Source organism: Aspergillus luchuensis, chromosome 6 (genome assembly GCF_016861625.1).
Source record: "Aspergillus luchuensis IFO 4308 DNA, chromosome 6, nearly complete sequence".
In the NCBI taxonomy this organism is placed as follows: domain Eukaryota; kingdom Fungi; phylum Ascomycota; class Eurotiomycetes; order Eurotiales; family Aspergillaceae; genus Aspergillus; species Aspergillus luchuensis.
In genome coordinates this window covers 3520934-3545833 of record NC_054854.1, presented here as the reverse complement: position 1 = coordinate 3545833, position 24900 = coordinate 3520934, and the positions used below count along the sequence as shown (strand labels likewise).

The 24900-nt window shown below is 50.3% G+C and overlaps 5 protein-coding genes across 5 annotated transcripts; 3 read left to right on the top strand and 2 right to left on the bottom strand.

The window, feature by feature from the left end:
- Positions 1 to 57: 57 nt before the first annotated feature.
- On the top strand, positions 58 to 393 carry AKAW2_61221A (uncharacterized protein; the record flags this gene model as incomplete). The annotated part of the gene is made up of 1 exon (XM_041693432.1): positions 58 to 393. The coding sequence occupies one exon, from the start codon at positions 58 to 60 to the stop codon at positions 391 to 393; it is 336 nt and encodes a 111-aa protein (XP_041546719.1).
- Positions 394 to 1866: 1473 nt separating this feature from the next.
- Positions 1867 to 4065, top strand: AKAW2_61220A (putative G1/S-specific cyclin Pcl5; the record flags this gene model as incomplete). Its single annotated transcript, XM_041693431.1, has 2 exons — positions 1867 to 2278; positions 2348 to 4065. The coding sequence occupies 2 exons, from the start codon at positions 1867 to 1869 to the stop codon at positions 4063 to 4065; spliced, it is 2130 nt and encodes a 709-aa protein (XP_041546718.1).
- Positions 4066 to 5159: 1094 nt separating this feature from the next.
- AKAW2_61219A (uncharacterized protein) lies at positions 5160 to 6056 on the top strand (the record flags this gene model as incomplete). Its single annotated transcript, XM_041693430.1, has 1 exon — positions 5160 to 6056. One exon carries the CDS (start codon positions 5160 to 5162, stop codon positions 6054 to 6056), a length of 897 nt encoding a protein of 298 aa, XP_041546717.1.
- A 9378-nt stretch (positions 6057 to 15434) lies between these two features.
- AKAW2_61218S (uncharacterized protein) lies at positions 15435 to 16281 on the bottom strand (the record flags this gene model as incomplete). The annotated part of the gene is made up of 2 exons (XM_041693429.1): positions 15435 to 16148; positions 16249 to 16281. The coding sequence occupies 2 exons, from the start codon at positions 16279 to 16281 to the stop codon at positions 15435 to 15437; spliced, it is 747 nt and encodes a 248-aa protein (XP_041546716.1).
- Positions 16282 to 16889: 608 nt separating this feature from the next.
- AKAW2_61217S (uncharacterized protein) lies at positions 16890 to 19561 on the bottom strand (the record flags this gene model as incomplete). The annotated part of the gene is made up of 3 exons (XM_041693428.1): positions 16890 to 18707; positions 18758 to 19042; positions 19100 to 19561. The coding sequence occupies 3 exons, from the start codon at positions 19559 to 19561 to the stop codon at positions 16890 to 16892; spliced, it is 2565 nt and encodes an 854-aa protein (XP_041546715.1).
- Between the last annotated feature and the right edge of the window lie 5339 nt (positions 19562 to 24900).

The following is a 24900-nucleotide window of genomic DNA, read 5'->3' as shown; positions in this document are numbered from 1 at the left end:
AAAGAGAAGGGGAGAGGAATTTTGCCTCCAGGGCCATGAGACGTGAGATGAATACTCATGAATAATGGGAATGCTGAGAGGCGAAAACCAGGAGTGGAAAGGAACCAGAGTCAAGAGTCAGAGAGACAAGAGCCAGAACCAGAACCAGAACCAGAAACCCAGACTCCAGAACCAAAACCAGACCAAACCAAAGTGAAAAGCCTCCATGCCCAACCCGGGCCCCAGAAGTTGTCCAGTAGTGGGCAAGTCCCTATCTCGGACGGGCGTGTGAAGAGTCATCGTTCCTCCACTCCATCCGCTCCCGTCCTGGTTCCGATCATCGTCTGCCTTCCCCTTCTACTTTACTTACTCCGGGCCCTCCTCCCTCCTCTCTCACTCTGCCAGCAGGGCTGACTGACTGTGACTGTGACTAGACTGGAACTTGACTCTTACTTTGCCATCTCTTCCCTCTCTCGCCCTTCACTCACTAATATTCCTCCCCTTTTCTCCTCTCTTCCTCCACCTTCCACACGCTTGTCATCTTCTTTCTTTCTTTCACTAGAAAGGAAGTGTGACTGAAGAGTGTAGAGTCATACTAGTTTCCTTGTTTATCTTTGCTTTACTTTTGTATCTTGGTTCCTGTTCAGTTGTTTGGCTCGTCTGCTCTTCCCGTTGCCTCTCCGCTCACCCTTTTTCGCCCGCTTTGTGAAAGACTGTGAAGCGTGGTCCCTGCATCCGCCCCAAGAGTCTCAAAAGACCACTTCCGCCACTCTCGCCACTGGCTGCTGCGTAAGTTAATTTCGTTCCTTTTTCTCTCTCGCGCTGTTTGACTCTGTGCTGCGTCGTTCCACTCGCCTCCGGCTAGCTTCAGGTTGCCATCTCTGCCTGTGATTTAGTCTGGCCGCCACCCCAGTTAGTCACTGTCTATTGCTCCGCCCCCCATATAGTCATCGGACTCTTGGACCCTCACCGTGAGATCCGGCGTAAGAGTCATAGACGAGCGCTAAAGTGGAGAGATACTCATAAGATCGTTGCTGACTCGTTCCTTCTTCGCCTTCCAGTCTTCCTTGAGCCTCACCAACCTATTTCTGTCTTCTGCCTCCGATACGACTGCTGACTGCCTGGACAAGCGCCGGTTATCTCGCCTGCTTGTTGACAGTCCGCCGCTCTATCGGCCCGTGATATAACCTCCTGCGCCTGCGCATCTCAAAATGTACCCTGTTGTTATCAAGTCTTCTGTTCCGATCACACGTGTTGCAGACTCCTCAGATCTCCGAACCTCCGGCAAGACCGCTGCGTTTGTTTAAATAGCTTCCAGCATCTGTCATTCTAGAGGGTCACGTTGACAATATATTACGTGTCTTCTCTGGTTACGCGATATTCGGCTTGATCTATTCGGGACTCTCCAACTGGTGATCGGAACATTAGACGGTAAACCCCTTCTTCTTTCCCCGATTCCTTGACACGTACCACTACTTCACCGGCTTCCTCATACCCACACCTACCGCCCGACTTCAACCCAACAGCATCATTTTATATCACGTCCGTGCTAGATGACTGTTGTCCTCTCGTTTGCCTAAACTGTCCTACTATACTATATCTTCGACAACCTGGCGAATTTTCTCTCTTAAGGGTCTGCCGTCGCCTGCGATCAAAAAGACGGTTCCTTGTCTTATCGGCTACACGTTCACGGTTCACGCACAACGGTTTATTGAAAAAACACACACACGGTTTAAATCTACAGTCTCGTGTCATATCCGACGCATAGAAGGAAGGCTAGCTCAAGTTTGTTAGCCCTCTGGATGACCATTTGAGGTACTTCTGGACCTTTTTCTTTTTATTTCGTCAAAAAGTATCAAGGTCGCTCGACTGGACATCATCCCGGATATGTCAGGGATTGACATTTTGGGTTTGAAGGATCCAAACCCGAACAGCCAAATCCGAACGGCTTATGCGCACCCGTATGCATCCTCGGTCTCTTCCTCCGCCTCTTCCTCGTCCTCTTCGGTCTTCTCGCTAGATGGCCTGTCCTCACAGAGTTCCATTTCCTCAACCGCGACGAACCCGGTTGATGTGATCTGGGAGAATGAAGGCGAATACCAGGCTGGGGGAAGAGCACTTGCTGCTGCAAACGGTGCGCGCGGTTACCTAAGGGGCGTGGTCCCGAAGGCAACTGATCCTGCTATTCCGCCCGAGTTACGTAAGCATCCGCGGCGGACCAACAGTGCATGCACGCGGCCTCCGCCGTGTCTTTTGAGACAATCGGAACGGAAGGTCAACTTTGTCGATAACCTTGTCGGTAAGTCTGGGGAGCTGTCCGTTTATTATGATGTGGTTGAGGTTCAGAACTAAGTACACCGTGTGAAAGACACCGCGTCGCAGATTGTTGAGGTCATTTGGCCCTTGTCGGCTGTCTCGCTGCGGAGTGATTCGGCGACTGGATGCAAAGGCGTCTTGCCTCTGCGGACATTCATCCAGGAGACACTCCGCCGCTCCCGCACCAGCTATAGTACCCTCCAGGTGGCGCTTTACTATCTCATCAAGATCAAGCCCCACGTGCCGAGCCATGAGGCGACTCAGGACCAGGCCCGGGGCAAGCCTGTCTGCCGGGCTATGCAGTGTGGGCGGCGCATGTTTCTTGCAGCGCTAATCCTCGCATCCAAGTATCTCCAAGATCGCAACTATTCCGCTCGCGCTTGGAGTAAGATCTCCGGTTTGAACACGGCCGAGATCAACCAGAACGAACTGATGTTTCTGGAAGCGGTTAACTGGCGACTCCATATCCCCGAGTCTCTTTTTCAGCGCTGGACTGACATTGTACTGAAGTACACCCCTGGTGCTGGTAACATGGCTTTTGGGGACGGGCAATGTTGGCGTACGATCATCCCGAAGCTCACGCCTGACCTGGAGGAATTTGACGTCAGCCCCGCGACACCTACCATGCAGTCTTTTGGCTCCCGCTCGGTGTCGGACTCGCCATCCCCTCGGGGTACATCGTTCAAGAGGGATCTTCCCGGCCAAGCCACAAACGAGCCCGTCAGCCTGCCCTCCATCCATGAGCAAATCGCTGCATGCGGGCGTCAAGCGCTGGAGTCGGTGACTCGTAAAGAGACCACACTTCCCTCCCTCCCGTCATTGCCGCCCATGCCGCGGCCGGCTATGCTGCCGACACCGCAGATGACGCCTCAAGCGAGCATCGCCTCCACTCCTGCAGTGAGTGCTGGCGGTATGCCTGCGCACCGCCGTTACATGCAAACTGCTATGTCCCAGGCGCAAAACATGTGCACGGCGCGGTCGATCTACGACCAGCGCCCGTCACTACAGTTTTGCCCTCGGGCTAACACGTTTGATGGGTACCCTAACTTGGTGCGCCGGTCCTCTCTGGCCCGCTCGGCTTCCTCTGCTTCATCTCCGGATTCGATGATCTCGGATGTGTCAAGCATGTCGTCGCAGTCATCGCGATCGTCATCCATGTCATCCAGCTCTTCAACCGGTGTGTCTGCTATGCCTCGCCTGGCCGTTCAGGCAACGCTCCGATGCACTGGCAACTCCCTCAAGGAGTGCCGCAAGAATCTGGCCATCGCATCGCCCATTGATGAGGGCGCACTTGGAGATATCTACAGCTCGCCCGAGACCTATGGCGGTCATCTTGGCCAGGTTCCGGATATGTCCGGCTACTCGCTGGAGCCCCCGGTGGACCTGTCTTCTGCTCATGAGGCAGCACAGAGTCTTTGTGCTCTTTCTGGTGCTGTGCCTCGCGCTCAGCAAACGATCGAGCAACAGAACGCTGGTCAGCGTGTGTGTCGCAAACGCGGCCGCACCGGATCCGAGGACATGCTGCACGGTCAAATCCGTCATCTCGTCAAGTCCAAAACCTTTGCTGAAGGCACTGTGCTACCTGATGGGAACATGGCGGATCTGTTCCTGAACCCCGAGGCCCGCCGCACGCAAACTCTCACCGCTTCTCAGCTGAGTGCATTGAACTACAACGTTCCGCTCTCGGGCCCCGTTGGCATGAAGCGTGCCTGCTGCGGGAGCGAGGCCAGGAAGATTGCGCTCAACCCAAGCATGCGGGCTGATTACTAGGTCTCCCAGAATACCTGGACTCACTCATTTATCATTTCCTTTCCTTTGCGGAAAAGTGTTTACATTCATACCAATAATTCTATTCTGACCAATCTGGTCTGGTTGCAACAGCAGCAGAAGAGACGCAGACCGGTAGGGAAAAGTTTTGTGCGAACTTTCTCAGGTGATTCACGCGTTCGGGGAAAGCAAAAGTCGTCTTTGTATATACCCTGCAGCTGTTGTCGATTCGGGGAGGCTACTTGTACAGTAGTACTGCTATGGCAGACTGCTGGTGTATGATGTACGTTGGGGAGGTTTGTTGCTATCTTTACTATTTTTCTGTGCACATTTGCCATATCTATCGTTATTTATTTCTGTCTGTCATTGCGGCACTGGAGTGTGGTGGGAACGGTCGGGTCTACTTCTTTCACTGGTTTTCGCTTGCATTATTCTGACATCTGACTACATGGGTTGCGAAGGGCGAGGGAACGCATTATACTATTACTGCGGAGTTACTGGCAAACGAAGGATTCTGCTCGATTATTAGGACCAATCCTCTGCAAGAGGATAAGCAATACGAAGATGTTGTGAGAGACCATGTTCCGTGACTATTTTGTCTGATCACCCCACTTCCATGGGTACATTGTAGAACATAGGACAGCCCGTCCGTGAACGGAGCCTGTGCATCCGGACGGAGGCACTTCGGCGATCAACTCGCGCCACTATGACTCACCGCAACTCTGATGGCAGAAGTGGTGGTCAGCCGGTGATGGAGATAGCATCGAGCATCCAACGGTCGGGGCGTTTCCGGTGAGTCACACGATGGCCTTAGGCAGGCGCCGAAGTCGGACAAGGCCGGAATCACCGGATGCGACCGGGAAGTCACCTGCCGACCGTTAGAGTCACATGAAGCTACTAACCGGAAGTAATCTAGCGTACATCAGATAAGATCAGATCGTGACCTTCCCCTCACGGTGACACCACTTCCTTGCTGGTATCCCTTTATCCGTCTGCCATCCCTTCTTTCTTTTCCCTTATCTCCTTATCCATTCACTTTCATCGAAGAAGCAAATTCTCTACTTTTCATCTATAGGACAGTCATCCACAACACCACGATGATGGCCCGTCCACTCATCACGACCTTCTTCTCCGCACTCGTCCTCCTAACCCACCTCCTCCACGTCGGTGCCAGCCCTGTCGCCGAACAAGCTCCTCTCACCGACACCGACACCGACACCACCACCTACGATACACACTACAACCTCGACACCGACACCGACACCCTCACCCTCACCACCAACACTGCCCCCCCATCCTGGTTCACCTCAACCCTCCTGGCCCGCCGCCTCCTCGCCCTCTCCCGCACCGGCACCGCCTCCACCATCTTCCCCTCCCCCCTGCCCCCCAACTCGCACACACCTCCCTCCCTAGCCGGCCACTCCACAACCCAAACCGAATACCTCGCCGACTGCGAGCCCCACCTCCCCGCCAACGACACCTCCTCCGAATCCCCCAGGGGACTCGGCAACCCGACCTTCCTGGCCCTGCACGTGGCCACCACCTTCCGCAACACCGCCGCGGGGTCCAACATCTCCCTCTCGCTGGACTGGTGGGACCACGTCAACGATACTTCTCCGCTCTGGCCGGGGTTTCCCCTCAGCGAGGCCGGATTACCCCGCGTCACGCTGTTCGGGTACGTCGAGCCGTTTGAGACGCCTGTGCCGGAGGCGGTGGAGGCCGCGTTGCGGAAGTGTTTCCTTGAGAAACATCCTGATGCGGAGGCGTGGTTGCCGGGTAAGGAGGGCGCCCCGCATAGTAGTTATTGGGCTAGGTTGAGGGTCGAGCAGGTTTATTGGATTGGTGGGTTTGGAGGGTTGCAGAGGATTGGGTGGTTGAATGTTAGTGAGTGGAGGGGCGTCACGCAGTGGGGGAGTGGGGGTGGTGGTGGTGGGTTTGGGGATGGGAGTGGGAGGGGGTGGGGGGATGTGAGGTTGCCTGGGGAGGTGGAGTAAGCTGTCATTAGGTATATGTGTGTAGGAGGGATGGAGGGAGGTGGGTAGGGGTTGTGATGGTATCGGATGAATTACGAGCATGAATTGAAGAAGGTGGTGGTGATGATGATGATGATGATGATGATGATGATGATGATGATGTGAACTACGAGAAAGGACAAGAATAGGGACACTATGGAGATGATGATAAGAGTGAAGATGACGACGACCAGTGATTATGAGCTACAATGAAGGATAAGGATGGTATGGATAACATCGTTGATGAAATATGGATATAAATTGATACGGGTTCATCTCAATCCCACAAATACTATAATCAGTGACCTGCATATCACCCAATGGACCTTCCCCAAGACAGACCATCCTCCAAAGCAACGAGTATCTCTTGGCATCAATCCACGTGGGTATTAAACCATCACCACCATCACAATCTCTTTATCCATGTTCCTTCTTTCCCAAGCACCAACCAACCCACCCCCTCAGACCAACTGTCACACTGCTGCTATCCATCCATAAACAACCATCCCCTAGAGCCATCTATCCAGAAAGAGAGCTCAGTTCAAGCAATGTCTGGTTTTCAGCAATGGAATTGGCATAGACCACTGTGATTGTGCCCAGGTAATGTCCATCACCAGCTAGGCAACATATCAGGATATCAATCCAGTTAGATAGGTGGATTGGTACAAGCCATCCCCCGTACCAACCCCAGACGATGAGCTCGCTCAGCATGTCAAGGGCAGGGGTATTCAGACTATCTTCTGAGCAAGCAATATGCATAAAGCTCACAGCAGTGATCTTAATGGATAGAAGAAGCTCATCCAGAATAGTTCAGCAAATATTCGGAAAGGAGCGGTACCAGGAACACCCATACCACAGCGTACGTAGTAACCAGCCGGTGACGGTGTTATTACCTGCCTACTGCCCAGAACCATCCAGGCAAAGCCTGAGAAAGGAGCTCGAGGAGTGTCCTCAACCGTAGGAGTATACATTACGAGAAGTGTGCTAAGTGCTATCGTTGATAACGCTGTGAAACGCGGAATCAGTCATCTCATGGTAGGTGGTATAGTTTCCGGTGCTTGAAATGTTATTATCATTCTTCAGGGTCACTTGTCTTTATAAGATGAGGCGAGGAGTGAAAGGCTGATTCTGAGCGTGAAGCTTGAAGTTCCAAGGTCCTTGTGGCTTGTGTTGAAGTTGACAAGTAGCCATGATATATCCATCATTGTTGGAAAGGGACTTGACCGGCAGTACTGCATTGCTGTCTGTAGGTATTGCCTCAGTGAGGGATTTATATGTAGATAGATTCGCTCGACTCGACTCGACTTCGAAGATGGGAAAAAGGAAAGTAAATCAAATCCCAGAAAGCGAACCAGGTGTCTTGGATATAAGCTGTTTCAGGATCTCTTAACTGGTCTTTACCGTTATTTCCCAGTAGATCCATAAACCAGAGAACGATCCGGGACAGGATTGATGTTTTCCTCAGTGTCTGTCTGGATGGGTTGTTCTAACTTGTATCTTGTTCATTGGGATTTAACCTTAGGTAAGAGAGAGTTGCGTAGTATGGAGGTTGAGAGGAAGCCATTGTAGACATGATTGTTCTGGTTGGTTGTTACTGGCACCGTTACTTGTATCTCCCGGTAGAAAAGCCAGAGTTCTATCAGGGAGTAAATTCAAGGTTTGTCTCTCTTTTCCACCTTTGAGTTCTGGACGAGGTGGAATCCTGTTGGAAGGAAGCCAATGTCTGGCTTCTTCTAGGATTTCAGAGTATATTACTCATAGAGCCAGCAGGGAGTAAGGTTGATGCTGTCTTCGTTGTTTCGATGGGTCATTCGAATTGCCCTTGACTGGTGTGTCATGTTATTCAGATGGGATTGACGATTAGGAGACAGAAGAAGAGTTATAATTATATAACTTGAGGACACGACAGCCAAGCATGAAGAAACCATGCAGCTGGCTTCATGGATTGTCTCTGAAATTCGTTCGATATAGAATGATATATTCGTTTTAGCCAAGGCAGCCTGCATCATCTGTGGCGCTAGTATGTATTAGGTGCAACACCGGTGCGGACACGGTTGCTTTGTATATTTCTTCTAGTTGGCGGAATTCCATTAATAGATTCAGCTGGCGTCTGCAGATTGCGTGATCATATCTTTTTATATCGCAGGTCGTTTGTGCATATCAGCTGGTTGGCTATTCCTTCGGATCACTTGGAAAATATGAACTGCCAATTGACGGAGTCAGGAAGACAGTTTCATTATTCTTGCCCAAGCTATCATCGCGTTGGTTTTGGTCTGATGGCGTTGGTGTGACTGCGAGTAACGACCCATTTTCCGGGCTCTATGCATAGGAGAAGGACCCTGATTCGCGTGGGGATGAGATGTTAGATGATTTGGATAAGCTCCTCTTTTTATTTTTAATAGCAGAGAGACATCTTGGAGATGATGTGTCTCCTACTGTCGACAGAAGATATTTTGTTGTCCCTGGTAGACGTTGGAAGGATGCGGTAGCAACATCCACCCACTCACTAGCCGCACAGTCCGAAACACTCGGGATCATCTTCCCGCTGAAATAACCAAAGTTGGCAGCCTGGTCAGCGATGGAACCTGTTCGATCTAGGACATGAGCGTATAGTGTGTAACCTGCGATAATGTCTGCAGCGAGCCCATTTGTAAGATGTACCAAGTTGAGATTTGGTTCGAGATGAAGGAAGGAATAAACGAAGGCATAAGATGTATGAACCGCTTTTCCTGATTTGTCTTTGTTGACTTCAGTTGATGTCCGGACTGGAAAACATATGGAAAACAGCCACGCATTCGTCGCTTCGCCATTGTGCCAGAGACACAGACCAGCCAAGAGCTTTGCCGTCTGGCTTGCCGGTTTCGTTGGCTCTGACCGAGCTTTTGAGGGAGTAGTCGGAGCTATGGAGGCTTCGTGCCTTCAAACTGCGCCAACTTCCAGCTAGTCTCGAAGTAACTGGTCATTCCAGAGGAGGATTATCAGTGACAGCTTCTTCTTGCAGCTCTTCTCTATTCTTTCTAGAAGCCCAGGGATGCCTGAAAAGTAGCTCTTGGAGACTGGATGTCCTGTTCTCCCGAAGTGCCATGATTTGACCCATGATTCTTTCCCCTCTTTACTATAAATGCTTTCTGTCACACTGCTGTAGCGTTCAACCGTGGCAGACTGTTCATGTCAATTTTCAATTTCACCACCGCCTTGGGAAGACCGCTTGCTTGCAGTAATTGGTATGCTGCTCTTGTGAGGAGGTCCAGGAAGAGATAGTCGCGGGTCCAAAAGAGACAAGAGAGCATTCATATGGTCAAGACGAAATAAGATGAGACCTGAGGTGGTATAAGTAGCGCGGTAGTCATCGTTGGACTCGCTATCTGGACATAGCGCATCGCTATCCCAACTGGTATACACGACCTGCTTTTGTCTCTGTGAGCTAGTTGGAGAAAGAAAGAGAAGTACCGAAATTGTGCCCACATATTTGGACACTAATAAGCGGAGATGGTACTGCGAATAACAAGGCTTGCCACCCGGAGGACATGCAACAGCATTTCGCAGTGCACAGCAATGCCTCTATTTTGAGAGAGTCAATAGACCACATTCAGGATTCAGAGCTGAGGTTTATATTGCCAGACATGCCTGGGGAGATTCAAAAAGGCGGAAGTTTTGGATCGTCCCACTTCAATCGCTGGAGTATGCGTACCCTCCTACCCGCGGAGGAGCCCAGATCTCGTAGTGTTGGAATTGTCGATCATGGCATATTGGTCGCTGGTAGGACCTAATAGGAGCAAAGACTGCTACAGTAGACCCTCCGTATCTTTTTTAATATGAAGCAGCGCCTTTTCCTCTTTCCAAAGTTTTGATCGGTGAGATGTCATATCCGATATTGTTTTTCTGGCGATTCACGTTCATTTTGAACTAACGTTGCTCTTGGCATGTTCTATGAGATGAACGTGTCCTCATTTCAACATCGACAGTGGCCGATGCATATCGTTGCTTATATCCGTATGGAGTATTCAACAACAAGGATGTGCCATTGCTTTAGACGCTGTGTTTAGGTACCATGCTTTCATGCAGCTTCATTTCGTTAGATGTTGTCTTGTCGCTTATGCCTTGGCCAACCACATCATAGGTGGATTGTGGCCTTTGATGGAAAAGTTCGGAAGTTTGAAAGCTAAGTATACTATATAGTAAATAGCAGCAGGAAATTTCACTGCTTTGTGTTGTCGGATGGTTGTTGTGTTCTGGAGTGAGCCGCCTTGGGAGTAGCAGCGTAGCCACGTACCCACGCAGGCTTTTATGTGTTGACACAATTCGAAGTAGCAGAGCATACTGATACTCTATAGTCGAGCGTAGCAGTTAAGTAGACTCTCATATGTCTTTGGATTGCTTGTTCGTGTGGTGTGAAGTGCAGGCCGCATTTAGAGTGGATGTCCCAGGAGCACGAAGCGTAGCCACGTAGCCACGGGGCTCTTTCTCTGTAATGGCTCATTCCGAAGTAGCAAGGTTATCATTTCTGGATAGATCGTAGCAGAAATTCTGACTTTCGCCTCAATGGATTGTTGTCCTGCCCTGGAGTGGAAGCCGCCCAGGAGCACGCAGCATGCCACGTATCCACGCGGGGGCCTGTATGAAGCCCGGGGACGGAAAGATTCGTAACTTGATCTGCCATGAATGTATAAAGCCGATTATTATGGTGATAGTCCTTATGCAAGGACACAAAGTTGGCTAAAGCTCTGTCTAACTTTGCCACTTTCCATTGACAGTCTTGATTGATCCCGGATTCCACTTAATGGGCCTCCATTGTCTCCGTCCTCATAGGATAGCGCGATAAATGTCTGAGTACGCCATAGAGGTTGTGAGCTTCAGCATGGTATGGATTTCATACTGTCCGAGTCATGTTTTTAGCCCCCGCCAGTGCCTCACTCACCCGACTATTCGGTAAAGCACATCCATTCCCTCTGAGACACCCGTATAGCTGGGACGCTGATCCCTGTGCAATGGCATTGTCGTCCGCCGCGAGCAGTCTATCTGGAGGCTGGTTGCCTCGCTAGAAACTGGAAAACCGCTTCCTGTTGGGTAAAGCCTGTACCCACTGAGGGTGTAGGCATGGTGTTATAGTCGGGAGGGGAACATATGACTTCAGTGGACTATAGACGATACCTTCCCTTGTTGCAAGCAAATGTTGAAGCCGACGGAGAGTGTGCCTTTGAGTTTTGCATACCGACTAATGGCTTCACACTGCGATGGCCGATATATGTAGTCTTGCTTCCACGAACGCTCTTCGGCTGTCTCGTGTCTCTGTATTCCATCGAACATCGGAAGCAGACACATGCCGGTTACTCGACATCGTCTACGTATTGCTTGGGGTTGCTTTTCTCTTATGGAAAGTGCCGCGCGACCACTATTTTGAAGATACACGATCCCCGTAATTGTCGAGTGTGATTGTTTCTCGATGCCATTCCACAGCAATAACAAGACACTCTATCAGCAGCCGAAGATACTCACTGATCCCAAGTCGTCAGGATGTCAATATTCTTGGCCCACTCTGCCTTCTCTCGTATCGCTCCAATCATGCTTTTCCGCTGTTATATACTGCAAAACAGAGAACTCGCGAATTCCAAGTAGTCCCTATAATTCCCCGTTCCAGCTTCGATGTGTAACTCTCAGCCACAACATGAACTCTTCAACGAAAACTTTTCAAGCATGAATGTAGGCTGGAAGTAAGCATGGTAGGCCTCATGTAGTCCACATTTGCCACGACCGTGATTAGATGTTCCAGTAACAGCCGACGAGAATGAACAGGCTCCAACAGGCATACCATATAGTCAACCCTATGGCTAGTATATACCGATGCCATACATCCAGGTCCAAGCTGCATTTTGTTCTGTTTTGAAGACGAGCCTCGAAGGGAGAAAAGACGGCAGCTGCACAAAAGTATCTCGGTAGTGAGAGCTGCCATGCAGATGCGTTCTGTTGAACTTCCCTGGACGTTTCCTTCCATCTCGAAGGTCAAGTCTCGGCAAGTGAGGGTATCTCATTGCGCCAAACATCCACAGTAGGCCATTGGAACGACATGATTACCAAGGTCGGTTGATATACTTCTTGCTTCCACATGTATGTATTCATGAGGTGGATGCATGATATCCGTGATAATCGTTCGGGTTGAAGTACCTGCCATCATCTTGTTTGCTCTATGATAATCTTGACATTGTTCGGCGATTAATCTTTCTTTTTGGAAGGTAAGATGTCGCTGGGTTCTCGATGTGATTTGGCGCGTTGGACGTATTTTTCATATCAAGAGTAATGGTGCCCGCCCTAAGATTTGAGAGGTTCTGCACTGTATGCGAGGCTCATCTTCCTCTACTACAGTCATGAAGGTTTTTGTGCTCCGGATCAGCCACAAGGTCTGCAAGGAGATGTACTTGTTTGGGGGTACCATGGACGATCTCCAGCGCCAGTGGAACGCCAGAATCATGCTGGCAGTAATCTGACCAGTTCAGTGTATCAAAGCTGTATCCTCTTCCGCCAATGGACAATGGAGAGCCAGAACGCGGTCATCCTCAGCGTAGCAGATCTGAAACGATGGGATACGTTTATGCATGCGATGAGACCTAGGCGAAGCGCTGGCCATGGAAGAAGACAGAAGACATAGCGAGTATGCAATAATGACAACCAGGGATGACGAGGCATGGCTGGCTCCAGAGTCTCTGATGCTTCGCTCGACAGAAACTCCATATATTCCTTCGTCAATGAGATGAGAAAAGAGAGTTGCTTGTTTCTCAATCCCATCCTCATCTTTGACCTCAGTCCTCCCCTTATGGCCCAGACTGGAGCGGATGACTGGACTCAAGTGGTGTCTAGAGGACCTGGCAAGAGTGATTGCTAGAACGATGATTCAGGTTCATCATTCCGAGGCCGCAAGTATATAGAAAGGAAACAGTGGCCGATCATCAGTCCGATCGCTCGTCGAGATCACTCTGCAAAATGAGCGAATGCGTACCTCAGACGTAGCTTTTCCCTCGGCCTTGCAACGAGCCATATGAACCCAGGCTCTGGCATGGAGGCGAAGGATGGCCAGCCACAGTCATGTCCAAGGCCCAGTACGGGCCAGGCCAAAGTCGCTGGGGCCTCCTTTCTAGGTGTAATTCCAGAACCTTATGACAATGTGGCGCAGAAGAACTTTTATAGACATGTTTTTGGCATGGCAGTCGCTCGTACTCACAAGCAATGTGATCGGAGACTGCTTTTGAGAACGACGGAAATTGCCACAAGCCGGTTATTACCGTGCACATTAGCCCAATATATTGTCAATTGCCGGATTCTTTCTCTTATATGAACGACTGGCAGCAGGAGCCGAAGAGCCATGTGCTCTTGAGTCGATTGTAGGCCATTTCTGTCCCCTCATTGTTCCAATCAAGGTTCTGAGCAAGAACCTAAGATTCGACATGATAGAACTTGTAAGCCCGAGGTATGCTGACCACAGCCATGCCTTCTATAGTATCTCCAATTTCGATCGATCGAGCAGCAATTTTATATTCAGAAGCCTGCTTAAGAAATTGTTAGCTCCATAAACAAACAGGGCACGTCATACAAAACCTTACCTTTGTCCTGTATCCTCTCCTTTCATCTCGTACGATGACAGGCATCATCACCCAGCGAAGACGGCATGTTTCTAGCATTCTTTGGTTTGTCAACCCAGTGACATTCGGCCGCCAGTGACTCAGCGACTCAACAAAGCAACTTTCAAGCTTTCATATCGAGTGTTCTGAAGAGACATCGACACGTCCTGTGCAAAAGCTTGTTCCCTTTATTCGGAACGGTGACCACGCTGCCGAGCAGTGACCACACCGATGACTTGTAGTACACAAACCCCAGCAGTATATGTTCAGTCTGGGGCTTCTGCGACCATGGGATCCAAAAGCAATTCTTTCTCGCAGACACTGCACCTTGATTGGAGTCGGATCCCTCCTTATACTCGGGTCAGACAGTCTATTGGCTGCTATCTCCCCTCAAAGCCCGCCCACTGAGCTGTTGAGTCTTTCTAGATGTATCCTTTTCCATGAACTTGTGAGCTGCTTCACCAATGTGCCAGCTCTAAAACCATAGGGACCCTGTTCCAGATATACCAGATCTTTTGATCCCAGTATATTGCATCCCGCCAGCCCCAAGGAGCGACTGTAGGATGCCAGGAAATCAGCCTCATATACCAAGACATGAAGTAAATATCCCAGTGTCCAGACGCTGTTTCAATGCTCCATGCTTCATACACCGTGTCCTGTGAAGCAGCTTCTGCCACACCATTATAAGAGCATCGTAGAGAAAAAATTGCTCTTCTGGGTCATTCAGTCCGAGGATCAGATGGTAGTTCTGATAATTACGCCGATGGATTCCCGAGTAACGTATTCTTTGTCTAACCCGTCCACAGAGCTCAGAGGAATTGCCTAAGCGATACTGAGCGCCCAGGCTGACGAAAGGTTCTTCGCTTGTGAGTACCACGAAGAGAGAAGAATGAAGACGTTCTTGCAGGCTCCTGCGTACTGGATGTAGTAGACAAGTGCTATGAAGAAGAATGTGGAATGGGGAGTGACATGGTTTATTTCCAGTCTTATATATCACTGTCGACAGGTGTCGAAGCAAGTTGCTTGAGAAGCTTCTGTGCCGAGTACGCCAGAGCCCGAAGACAGTATTCAGCTGCGAGGCAGCCGAGCAGTGTGTGGTGTCTCTGACGTTGTGATAGATAGATGAATGTCAGGATGGATGTGACTTCCTGATTGAGTGTAAGATGAGGAGTATAGTATATAAGAATGAATGTTTTAGGTGTATATAGGAAGACAGAGGCCTGGATGATGATGCTCTGGGGAGGGCCAGGAAGGAGGAGAAGAGGAGAGAGAAGAGGCTTTTTATCTACCATTTGAGAGGCAGTGAAAGTGAGGATGAAGTGTGAAGTGTCAACGTGAAGTACGTGTTGCTTTTGTGAAGTTCGTGTTGATCAGGCAGCGGGATTCACGTCTTGATGATACCAAATTCATCGCAATCGCTGACTCGTCACTTCCATAGCGCCGTGGCGACCAGAGAAAGTCTTTCACTTTCGTATCAATCCCGTATGAACCCAATCTATCAATCCAAACTCAGTTCGAGACTCTCCAGACCAGTGAAGTACCGCTGCATGAACAGAATCACAAATTAAACCAGTACATTCAACAACATACACAAAGAAGTAAACCACTACCACCATCATCACCATCACTAACCCTAAGACACACGAAAAAACACTCCGGGTATATCCATCCATCCATTCATCAATCACTACCACCACCCCCCAACCAACATCCATAAACCAGCCCCAAACCAACCCATGAATAATACCAATTACCTCCTCACCCCAGCCACACCCCCACTCGCACCAGCCCCAACACCCCCATGATGCGCATCATGCACCACACAAAGCAAAAACTTCCTATCCGGCACGACAACAATCTCATGCCTCTTCGTCCTCAACCGCAACAACTTGACCTCATCATCGCCCTCCTCCTTCTCCCCAGCACCAGAACCAGAACCAGCACCACTCCCTCCATCCCCAGAAACCCCACCATCCACCTGTCTAACAACTCCATCCCCATCCCCATCATCCTCCGCCCCCGACAACGCAAGACTAAGTTCCGACGCACTAGCCACAAACGCAAAGATATGCGCCGCTAGAGCCTCGCCCTGCGACGGCTGATACGGTTGCGTTGCCCCTCCTTCTTTAGACTGTTGTTGTTGTTGTTGTTGCTGCTGTGGCTGTTTCGTAATCGGGGGTTGAGCAGCATCCGTCTCGGTGGGCGCAGGCTCAGTTCCAGCTTCAGTTTCAGTCTGCGGTTCGGTCTCGGTCTCGGTTCCGTCTACAGGTGCGGAGATGGTCTCGGTGCGCGGTGATTGCTGCGCCGCAGCTGCACTCGATGGAGAAGGAGATGGCGGTTTCGCATACAGCCCGGTACTCTGGATTATGGAGCCGTCTTTGCGGGAGAGGATGAAGGTGGATTGGACGCCGGGGCGGGAGGTGAGGTGCGAGAGGAGGGCGGTTACATGTTGGGGGATTTGGGTCTATTCAGTTATGAGTTAGATAGTTGTTGTTGTTATTGTTCTCGGTTTTGTTTGTTTGTTGGTTGGTTGTGAGGGGGGAGGAGGAGGGGAAAGAGCGTACTGTTGACGTTGTTGGTGGTGGTAGGAGTGTCATTATGTTGCTTCTGTGGTGGCTTTCTGCTGAGTGTGTGGTGGGTGTTTTGTATATTGGAGTTAATTATTATCGCATGCTTTTGTGTGGGAGTTGTATATCTGGTGTAGAGGCTGATTGGTGAGTATATTGGTCTGGCTGGAAGTTGGGAGTTGCGCTGGTGGTGGTGGTGATCAACAATTCTCCGGAGTCGCTAGTGCGTGGCCTTAGGTGCTGGTCCGTGGTCTTTGCGCGGCGTCGTTGACTGGAGCACCACTTATTGTGAAACTACTTACTCCGTAGACCCCTTTTGTAGGTCTGTCTATTTTTTATGAAATATCCATTCAGTGCATTATATTTATAATCTCTGATTACACGAGCAAGGGCTCTCTTCTAGTACGATGTTGCGAATGACGTAGGAAATAGTAGTATATTCAAGGTAAATCAACTAAAAACAAAGTGGTATCGTGCAACAAAACAACATAGGAAATATCTGCAAGTAACAGGGAATGACATCGGAGACAAAGTCCGTCCACCAGGGACGCGCATAAATCCTCATCCTAAGATCGGACATTTCAAAGAGCGTGGTAAAAAAACATCAACAATCGCCATTACACCATTTGACATCAACTTCAGGACATCTGAAAGCTCGAAGGATTCGACCTTTCGGACATCCAATCCATATCAAAATCTTCAATCATATCCTCCAATTCTCTCACATTTTCACTGTCTTCGGTATCATAGCTGCCCCGTCTGCTAGAGACCGGGCTCGCTATCCAGCTGGTTGGACGGTAGGGTGGCTGCCGTCTGCGACTATGCCGACGGTCGTCCACCATCGACTCATCCAAGCTGGAGCTGTTCGTAGACGAAAAAGACCGTCCGGTTGCCGGCGTGTTCGCCGAAGTAGATAGAGAGGTAGCAGATCCCCCAAGCAGGCTTTCTACACTGCCCACGTCCAACGCGGCCATAAGCGCGGCCTGGAGGATCTTGTTCTGTCGTTCAAGGTGCGCGATGCGCCCTTCAAGAGCCCTGATCGTGTCGTGGTGGGAGCTTCGTGAGTCCCGAGAATAATAGGAGCTCTGAGTATGATGCGACTGTGGCGACGCCCGTCCGGAGGCACGGGTTCGGTGGCTTCCCGGCGACAGGCAGTAGTCGGAAGACCTCCTTGTCGCGCGCATCTTGTGTGAGCGGTGCTCATTCATGGTGAGGGGTGCTGGTCTCATCCGTCGGCGTCGACTAGAAGTTGAACGGGCTTGATCCTGGCGCGCGCTTGCGCTGGTGCACTCGTCGTCGGATGATGGGATGGGGACGTCGGAGCGGCCCACGGGGTCTTGTTCTTTTCTCGCTCGCTCATGCGAAGAGGTCACGCTTCGGGTGCTACTACTCCGACGAACAGGGGCATCCCTGGAAGTAGGGAGCATCTGCGACTCGCAATCTCTCGCCAATACTGCACTACCCGTAAGAGGTGTGCTGCAGTAACGCCTGCCAATAGATTGGCTAATCTGGTGTCTTGATGGCTTCGAGGGCGGAGGGGAAAGTGGCGGTGGGGACGGAGGGTCCGAAGCGACTTTTCGCTGATAGCGCACGTTGCGATTCGCCGACTTTTGAGATTCAGGCCTCGGGACATATGCCTCCCCACGTTCCTGAGCCATTGATTCTTCGGGTTCCTTTGCAATCCGCGGGGGCTGGTAATCCTCTTCCTCCTCACGAGGTGTCTCCGACTCCTTAAGATAGAGACGGCTCGCCGACATGTCTCTCATCTTCAATGCATGAACTCGTTCGGCCCGACTCAGCCCTGCCCGTACTAAGGGAAGAGAGTTGGACATAGCCGGTGTGGCCTTGGCCGATTCATCATGCGCAGTAGAGGCTTGGTTCCGCTCGTCCAATACCAGTCTCGCAAGAGGCGCAGACCTGCCAGAGGCGCTGCGACTGTGAGCACCACTCGCTGCATTTGATTCTGGAAGAGAAGGCAGGGGTCTCATGGGTGCTGGCAAGGGGAACGCATCGATTGTGCACATTGGCAGGGACGAGGGCCGGCGAGATCCTTTCTTCTGTGAATTCTTTTCATTTTCCAGGGACTCCTTGTCCGATTTCCCAACATCAGTGGAAGCAGATGGCTCAGATACCTCCTGAGTACCGCAGCCTTCTTTGACTGTGGTGCTATCGGTCGGGTGAGAACTTTCTTTATTCGAGTCCATGCTACTTTGCTCCGGATTTGGGCTCGCCGGGAGAGGTCTGTTGAGAGCGAGCGAGCGGGCATTGGAGATGCGCCAGGCTCCTTTACTCGAGTTGCGCGGGGGCATTGTGTCTGGGAAAAGCTTCAAAGAAGGAGTGGTTTGGCTTGTCGGTATTGAAGAGGTACCAGACGAGCTCGTAGCAGGCTTGTTGGCTACCTCTGAATCGATCACGAGACCTGGCGACATTGCGCCTTCATCTGTCTTGAGACCAGACTGTATAACGTTAGACTTGCATATTCCAGACGCGCAAGGAATTGACCTACCTGGTCATTGTCTGATGCCTTTCCGTCTTTTGGCACATTATGTTCGGACCGTGTGTCGGATCCTTGCTCTTCACTGCTGTCGACTTGGATGCTGGGGTTCGCCGCGTCGCTGGATCCGAGCGACTGTTTCTCCTTGGATCCGGAGGTGGTGTCGGCGACGGTAATAGCAACCGCAGGGTCCTGGTTCTCACGCTGTGCATCCGCTTTGACATCCTTCGCCGGTACGGGTGGCTGGTACGGCGGGGGATTCGCATCATCGAAGCGCGGGGGAATGGTTACCGCAGCCTCCACCAAAGATGTCAGCTCCCGTAGATCCAGCGCAGACAAATGATTTGTGCTAACCTCCGGTCTGTCCTTCTTTTCGAGTGGATCCGTGAGCCACGGTTGTCCAATACTTTCTACATCCCGTCTAGAGTTTGCCATGAAACTGAGGTTGGAAATAGAACGGGAGGAAGACCGGCTCGAGTCCAGGCTTTTCTTGTGGGTCGACCGCTTGGAGGGTACGCCAGCAGGAACAGGCACATTCGTCGGCAAGAAGCCTCCTTCCTGAAGGGCAAGCAGTTGCCGCGCTGACTCTTCGGCCTTGGACCTGGGGTCAGTACTCTTCTTCGGGCGTTGAGCGAGTTGTCGAAGCCGTCTCTGGCCGGCCTTGAGCATCTCCCGGGCTCCAGTGGAGCCGGTGATGGGGCCTTGCGATTCGATAAACTTGGCGAAATCGGTTGCGTTCTCATCTCGCAGATCGAGATGTTCGGAGGATTGGAAGGTATCCCGGGACTGCCGAGGTTCGTGTGCCAGGGACGACATGGTGTAGGCGCTTCTGGAGGTGTTCAGGGAACTCGGCCGACCAGTTGGGACAATTGGACTCGGGGCAATTAAGCTGTCATGGGAACCGTTGCTCTGCTGCATGGGACTTGCAGCTGCTCTTCAGCCGCTGGGTATTTATGCAGGTAAACCTCCCGTCACTAGTCTAAATTGAATGTTAATGGCAACCACGGACAGTCAAGAGGTGACCCTGTCCGAGCGGTTGAAAGTGAATCCCGCGGAGGTTAATGGCCGCTTTGAGGAAGACAGTCGAGTATGATCAGATGGATGATGAGGACATGCAGGTAATGCGGCCAGTCCACTAGCTCAAGAGGCGGGTTATAGATAGATGAAAGAGTAAAAGCGGGAATAGCAGTAGCAATGATGCAATTGATGAGAGAGGCATGCATGTATGTACAGAAGAGCAGAGTAGTCAAGGTTTGGAATTGCCAACGCCGGAGCGAGCAGCAAGGTATCCGGCAGGAAAAGAAAAAAAGGCAGGTCGAGGGGAGAGAGGGAACCAGGATTTTATGAAGGGTTCACACGGGAATCTCGAGGAGCTGTTAGACCCTTGCTGTTGGAGTCGGGGGGGTGTGTGCACAGCACCCTGGTAAGGTCTGACGGGCTAACGATGTCCCCTCCGTATGCGGAGTTGATGCATCGTCAAATGACGAGCCTTCCTCGTTCCCGATAGCTTGAACGATAGAGTTGGATCTAGATAGTGTAACCGGGGCCCAAGACAAGGGTGGCAGGCATTCAAGGGCCCTACAAGAACAGGTGAAAGGGGAGAGGAGGGGGGCAAAGCAAGGTTGGTGGAGTCATTATTGGTTGAAACACCAAGGGAGAGGGGGGTGAAATGGAAGGGAAAGGGAAGGGAAAGGCAGAGCAGAGAAGCACTGAGCGGCCAGGATAATACTGTGAAGCACAGAAAAAGAAGAATAAAAAAAAAAGGAAAAGGGAAAAATAAAAATAAAAAGAAAATCAGGAATTAAAAAAAAAAGAATTAAGATAATAAAGAAAAAGGGAAAGGAATAGAATAATAATAAAAATAAAAGTAAGAATATTTCGTTTAAAAAAGGAAAATATGACGAGCAGGATCCAAAAAGAACCCAGAAAAAGAAAGAAACGTTAGAGAAGAGCAACGATCGAGTCCGTGCCAGGCGCTCTCGATCGGGGGAAGGAGGCCGATGATGGCGTCGAATGACAAGAAGAAAGAAGGCCAGCGAGCGACTATTTGCTCGGCTGAGCAGCTCCTCCTCCTGTCAAGTCGATGATAGTCAGTTCAGTTCAGTCAAGCGTCTGTCCGCCGCGCGCATTGCAGGGCGCGCGCATCGCGGATTTTCGTCATCCATGCTCCTGGGATCGTCCAGGCTGCACTTCGTTAGCCCGAGTCACTAGCCTCGAGAGGAGCTGCTTTAGTTGCGTTTAGCTACTTTAGCTCGGTAGTTCAGTTGGATAGACACTATCTCTGTAGATACTTGAATAGCCAGCCAGTTAGTTTGGGGATTTTCTGTTGGTCCAGCTGCATAGAACCGGGGCTGCATTGAGTCAGGACAAGCTGATCCCTGTCAGACCAACAAATTGAATCGTTCATTTTCTTCTTGGGATTTACTTTAGTAGTACGTATGTGGAGTCACTGGGATTTGCTGTCGGACTGGGCGTGAAGAGGAGAGAGCGAGAAAGCAACAGAGAGAGAGCCAGTCCAGCGGGCTGTCGGATCGGCATTCAGCTTCCAGTCTCGTGTGACGTTGAAACTTGTCGCCGACTCCTATCTTCAGCGGTTGCCAACCAGTTTATTCCTGCGAACCGTTACAAGTAAGGGATATGTGATGGGGATTGGCGGAGGGGGGAAGAGGATGAGGAGGAGGAAGAGGAGGAGGATGAGGGGAGGGGGAAAGAGAGAGGGCCCTAGCTCACTCACTCTCTCACTCTCTCTCACACTCAATCTTACACCCTCTCTCACTCTCTCTCTTTCACTTCTCCACCTCCTCCTTGGGGGGCGGCAAAGAGGGGAGGGGGGTGGAGAGAGAAGGAGTAGCAGGAGAAGGAGGTCCTTGTCCCGAAAGGCAGTTAACGGTTGGCGAGAACAATCCCGAGGAAGCAAAGAGGGATGGGAATGTGAGGTATCATCTGTGGATCATCGGCAACCGTAAGGCATGGACCAAATTTAGGGAGTCAAATGGAAGAAGAAATGTGACAGATGCACAGACAAGATTAGCCAAAGAAGTGGGGATTGGCAAGTCAAAAAAACAAAAAATAAAAAATAAAAAAAATCAAAAAGTTGATGCCGAACAAACCAAACAACACGCTACGAGAGTGGTTTAGTTCTCTTCACTAGTTCAACTTTTAGCCACAGTCAAACTACACTAAGTCGTCGACTGTAGATTAGTTAGTAGGTAGTAGTGATTCCACACCTAAACGATCAATCAATCAATCCATCTATCTATCTATTCTGTTCTCTCTATCTACTTTCCTAGTATGTGTCCATCCCGTTTCTAAACACGAAACTTCTTCGGGATCTATATACTAGTATAGTACCCCGTAGTTAATTAGAAAGGGTTACACATCACATCGGGAACATGGCTTGGAATGGGTAAGTATTCTGGATTCTCCCAATTTCCCATCCTTCTCCCCCTCAAACTAATGATAGAAATAAAAAATAAAAAAAAAAAAAAAAAAAAAAAAAAAAAAAAACGAAAATATTCATCAGTCTCCACCAACGCTCTTGCGATCATCACTTCCTCCATCAATCGATCAACTTCACATTTCCTCAGATTATACGAACAAGTTCGCGTAGGACAACATGAACGCCCTTGCCGGTCAATCCCAGCAATTTGGGTCGATCATTACGAGGGAAATGCCCACCCCCCGGAGAGATTCCTGAGATTGCTTATTAGTAGTACCGTCGGGCAGTGAGGCACCACTGATCAATAAATCGAAAGTAACGGTGTAAATCACCACCACAAAACTGAACCTTCTCGACTTCTCCCCTTCCTGTCCAGAAATAACAGTGGTAGGTAGGTAGGTCGGTCGGTAGGTAGGTAAGTAACTATACCTAGCGAGATAACTACTCTAGACTAGCTAGCTAGCTAGCTGGCTGGCTGGCTGGCTAAGCTAAGCTCGGGGAATCAATCAATGGAAAAGCAATCGATCAATTGATCAATCAATGTCTCCGGGCTTCACTACTACCACTACTCCTACTACCTACTACTTAGTACTATCCACGCAAGTAACCAAAGTAACTAACCAATTAAGACAGGGAATGGAAGTTTAAAAGTAGTTATTTCTTTCTTAACCAACTTCCCGATGAATGAAATAGTGTTCACGACTATCGACGGCATAGACGAGCTGCCAAACAAAGAATTTGAGAGCTGCCGGAGCCGGAATAAGCACCACCAAGTTCTGTATGTATGTATGTATGTACTTAGGTTTTCTTTCCATCCGGTGACCCTGGCAGTTTTCACTACACACCTCTCCCCCTATAATCTCTCTGTTTCTTTCTTTCTCTTCCTATCCTTTCCAGCCAAACAAAGTGGGCCGCGCAGCGAATGGTTCGTGTTCGGGGACGGCATGTTTGCTTTCTGTGCTCCATATCATCCCATCGTTTTCCCCCTATGCCCCGACTAGCAGTACATGTAGATGCAGACGCAGACAGGACTAGTGTGTTGTGGGGGAGAAGAGAAAAAAAAAGAAGATGATGAAGATTTGGAGAAAGCAAGAACTTCAGGAAAAGCAAAACCGGCAGATGGGAAAGGAAGAAAGAAAGAAAGAAGAAAGACCGGACGCGGGAGAACGAACTGCATGAGGACCAAAGTGGAAAAGGGAACTGAAAAGAGAAGATCCAAACTAGTGGCTCTCCCTTGCAGCAGATAGTTCATGCAAACGCTCGTCCTCCAGGAACCACTGGTCCTTCATTCGTGACCCTCACGATGACCTGCTGAACGACACCGTCCGTGTGTTGTCCGAAGAGAAAATTCTCCGATCGCACAGCCGCAAGGTGGGACACCTGCATGCTGCTTGCTGCCTTTCCCATGTTGCATCCACGTCCACTCTGGACACTAGTACTCTCACATCATGTCCTACTTGGTCTACTGAGACTAGTCGTAGGGGTAGTAGTGGTAGTAGTGGCGGATGGCGGGAGATGGCTACACAGTAAGCTACAGTTCTTAGAAAGCTGCATGTCGGTTCATCTCGCCAGACGAGAGCCGATCTTGATGATGGCCCACCTGCTAGACAACTCACACGACCCCGGTCCTTCTCATCCCGTCCAAGCTCGGCTCTGACAGACGAGTTGAAGGATTTGATCTACGGACAGACAGCTGAATATGCGACTGGTCCCCAGGTGCGTGCCGCGTCCCCGGGGATCCCTTCGGACCCGTCGTAAATGCCTACATGATAGGGAAGAATTCAGAATCGCAATCGCAACCAAAGACTCCATCGGTCCAGTCGGCTTACGAATAATCCGTCGTCATCGCCCTAGGGTGCCTTGATGCTGGTCCGAGAGAGAGAACAAAAACACCCCCTGAAGACAGGGCATCGGATCAGATTCCAATCCATGTTCCACAATGTTCTACCCACAGCCATGCAAGATGGCATTCCCGAAGCTGACAGAGTACGGAGTAGAAGCAGACAGATGATGGTCGGGTTTTCTCCGATCAGCCTGATCGTCGTCGAGGACACCTGCAACTGTTGCCTGTCAGCTCACATTGATACGTGCTCCTACCCTTGACAAGCAAATAGTCCATGCCCATCACTGGGCATAGGCCTCCCATCTGTCAAAGACCAACGTCAACATCGACCTCATCTATCCTGAAAGGGGTAAGAAGCAGAAATGAAAATGCCAAAGCCGGGGGCCATTCACGTCTAAGGGTATGTTTGGACAAGCACACTCTGTCAGCCTTTTCCCGCCATCGCTTGTCCTCTGCAGAAGGAAAATAACACAAAGTAGAACAGAAAGTCAACAAAGCCCCCATGTCAAACAAAAACGCCACTGGAACTCTGGCCTTCTTCGAGATATTCCAGAATTCCATATGCTCACGAGCCTTCAAACCTTATCCCTAAGTAGGAAAGAAAAAACATGAAATGGTGTACATGATTGAAGCGTGACATCCAAGCAAGACGGCCCGAATGCATATACAGAATCAAACAAAATGGGGTAAAGACACTGAAAAGCCGCCATGCTCGCTCATATGCATGCAAGTAAAGGACCAACATGTCATACTGTCGGTCATTAGACCCATGGAGTGTGTGATAGGTCTCCCAAAAGAAAAAAGTAAAGAAGAGAAGAGAAGAGAAAAGAAAACATAGCGAGGATGGATATGCCAAACTGCCATGAGGCATCG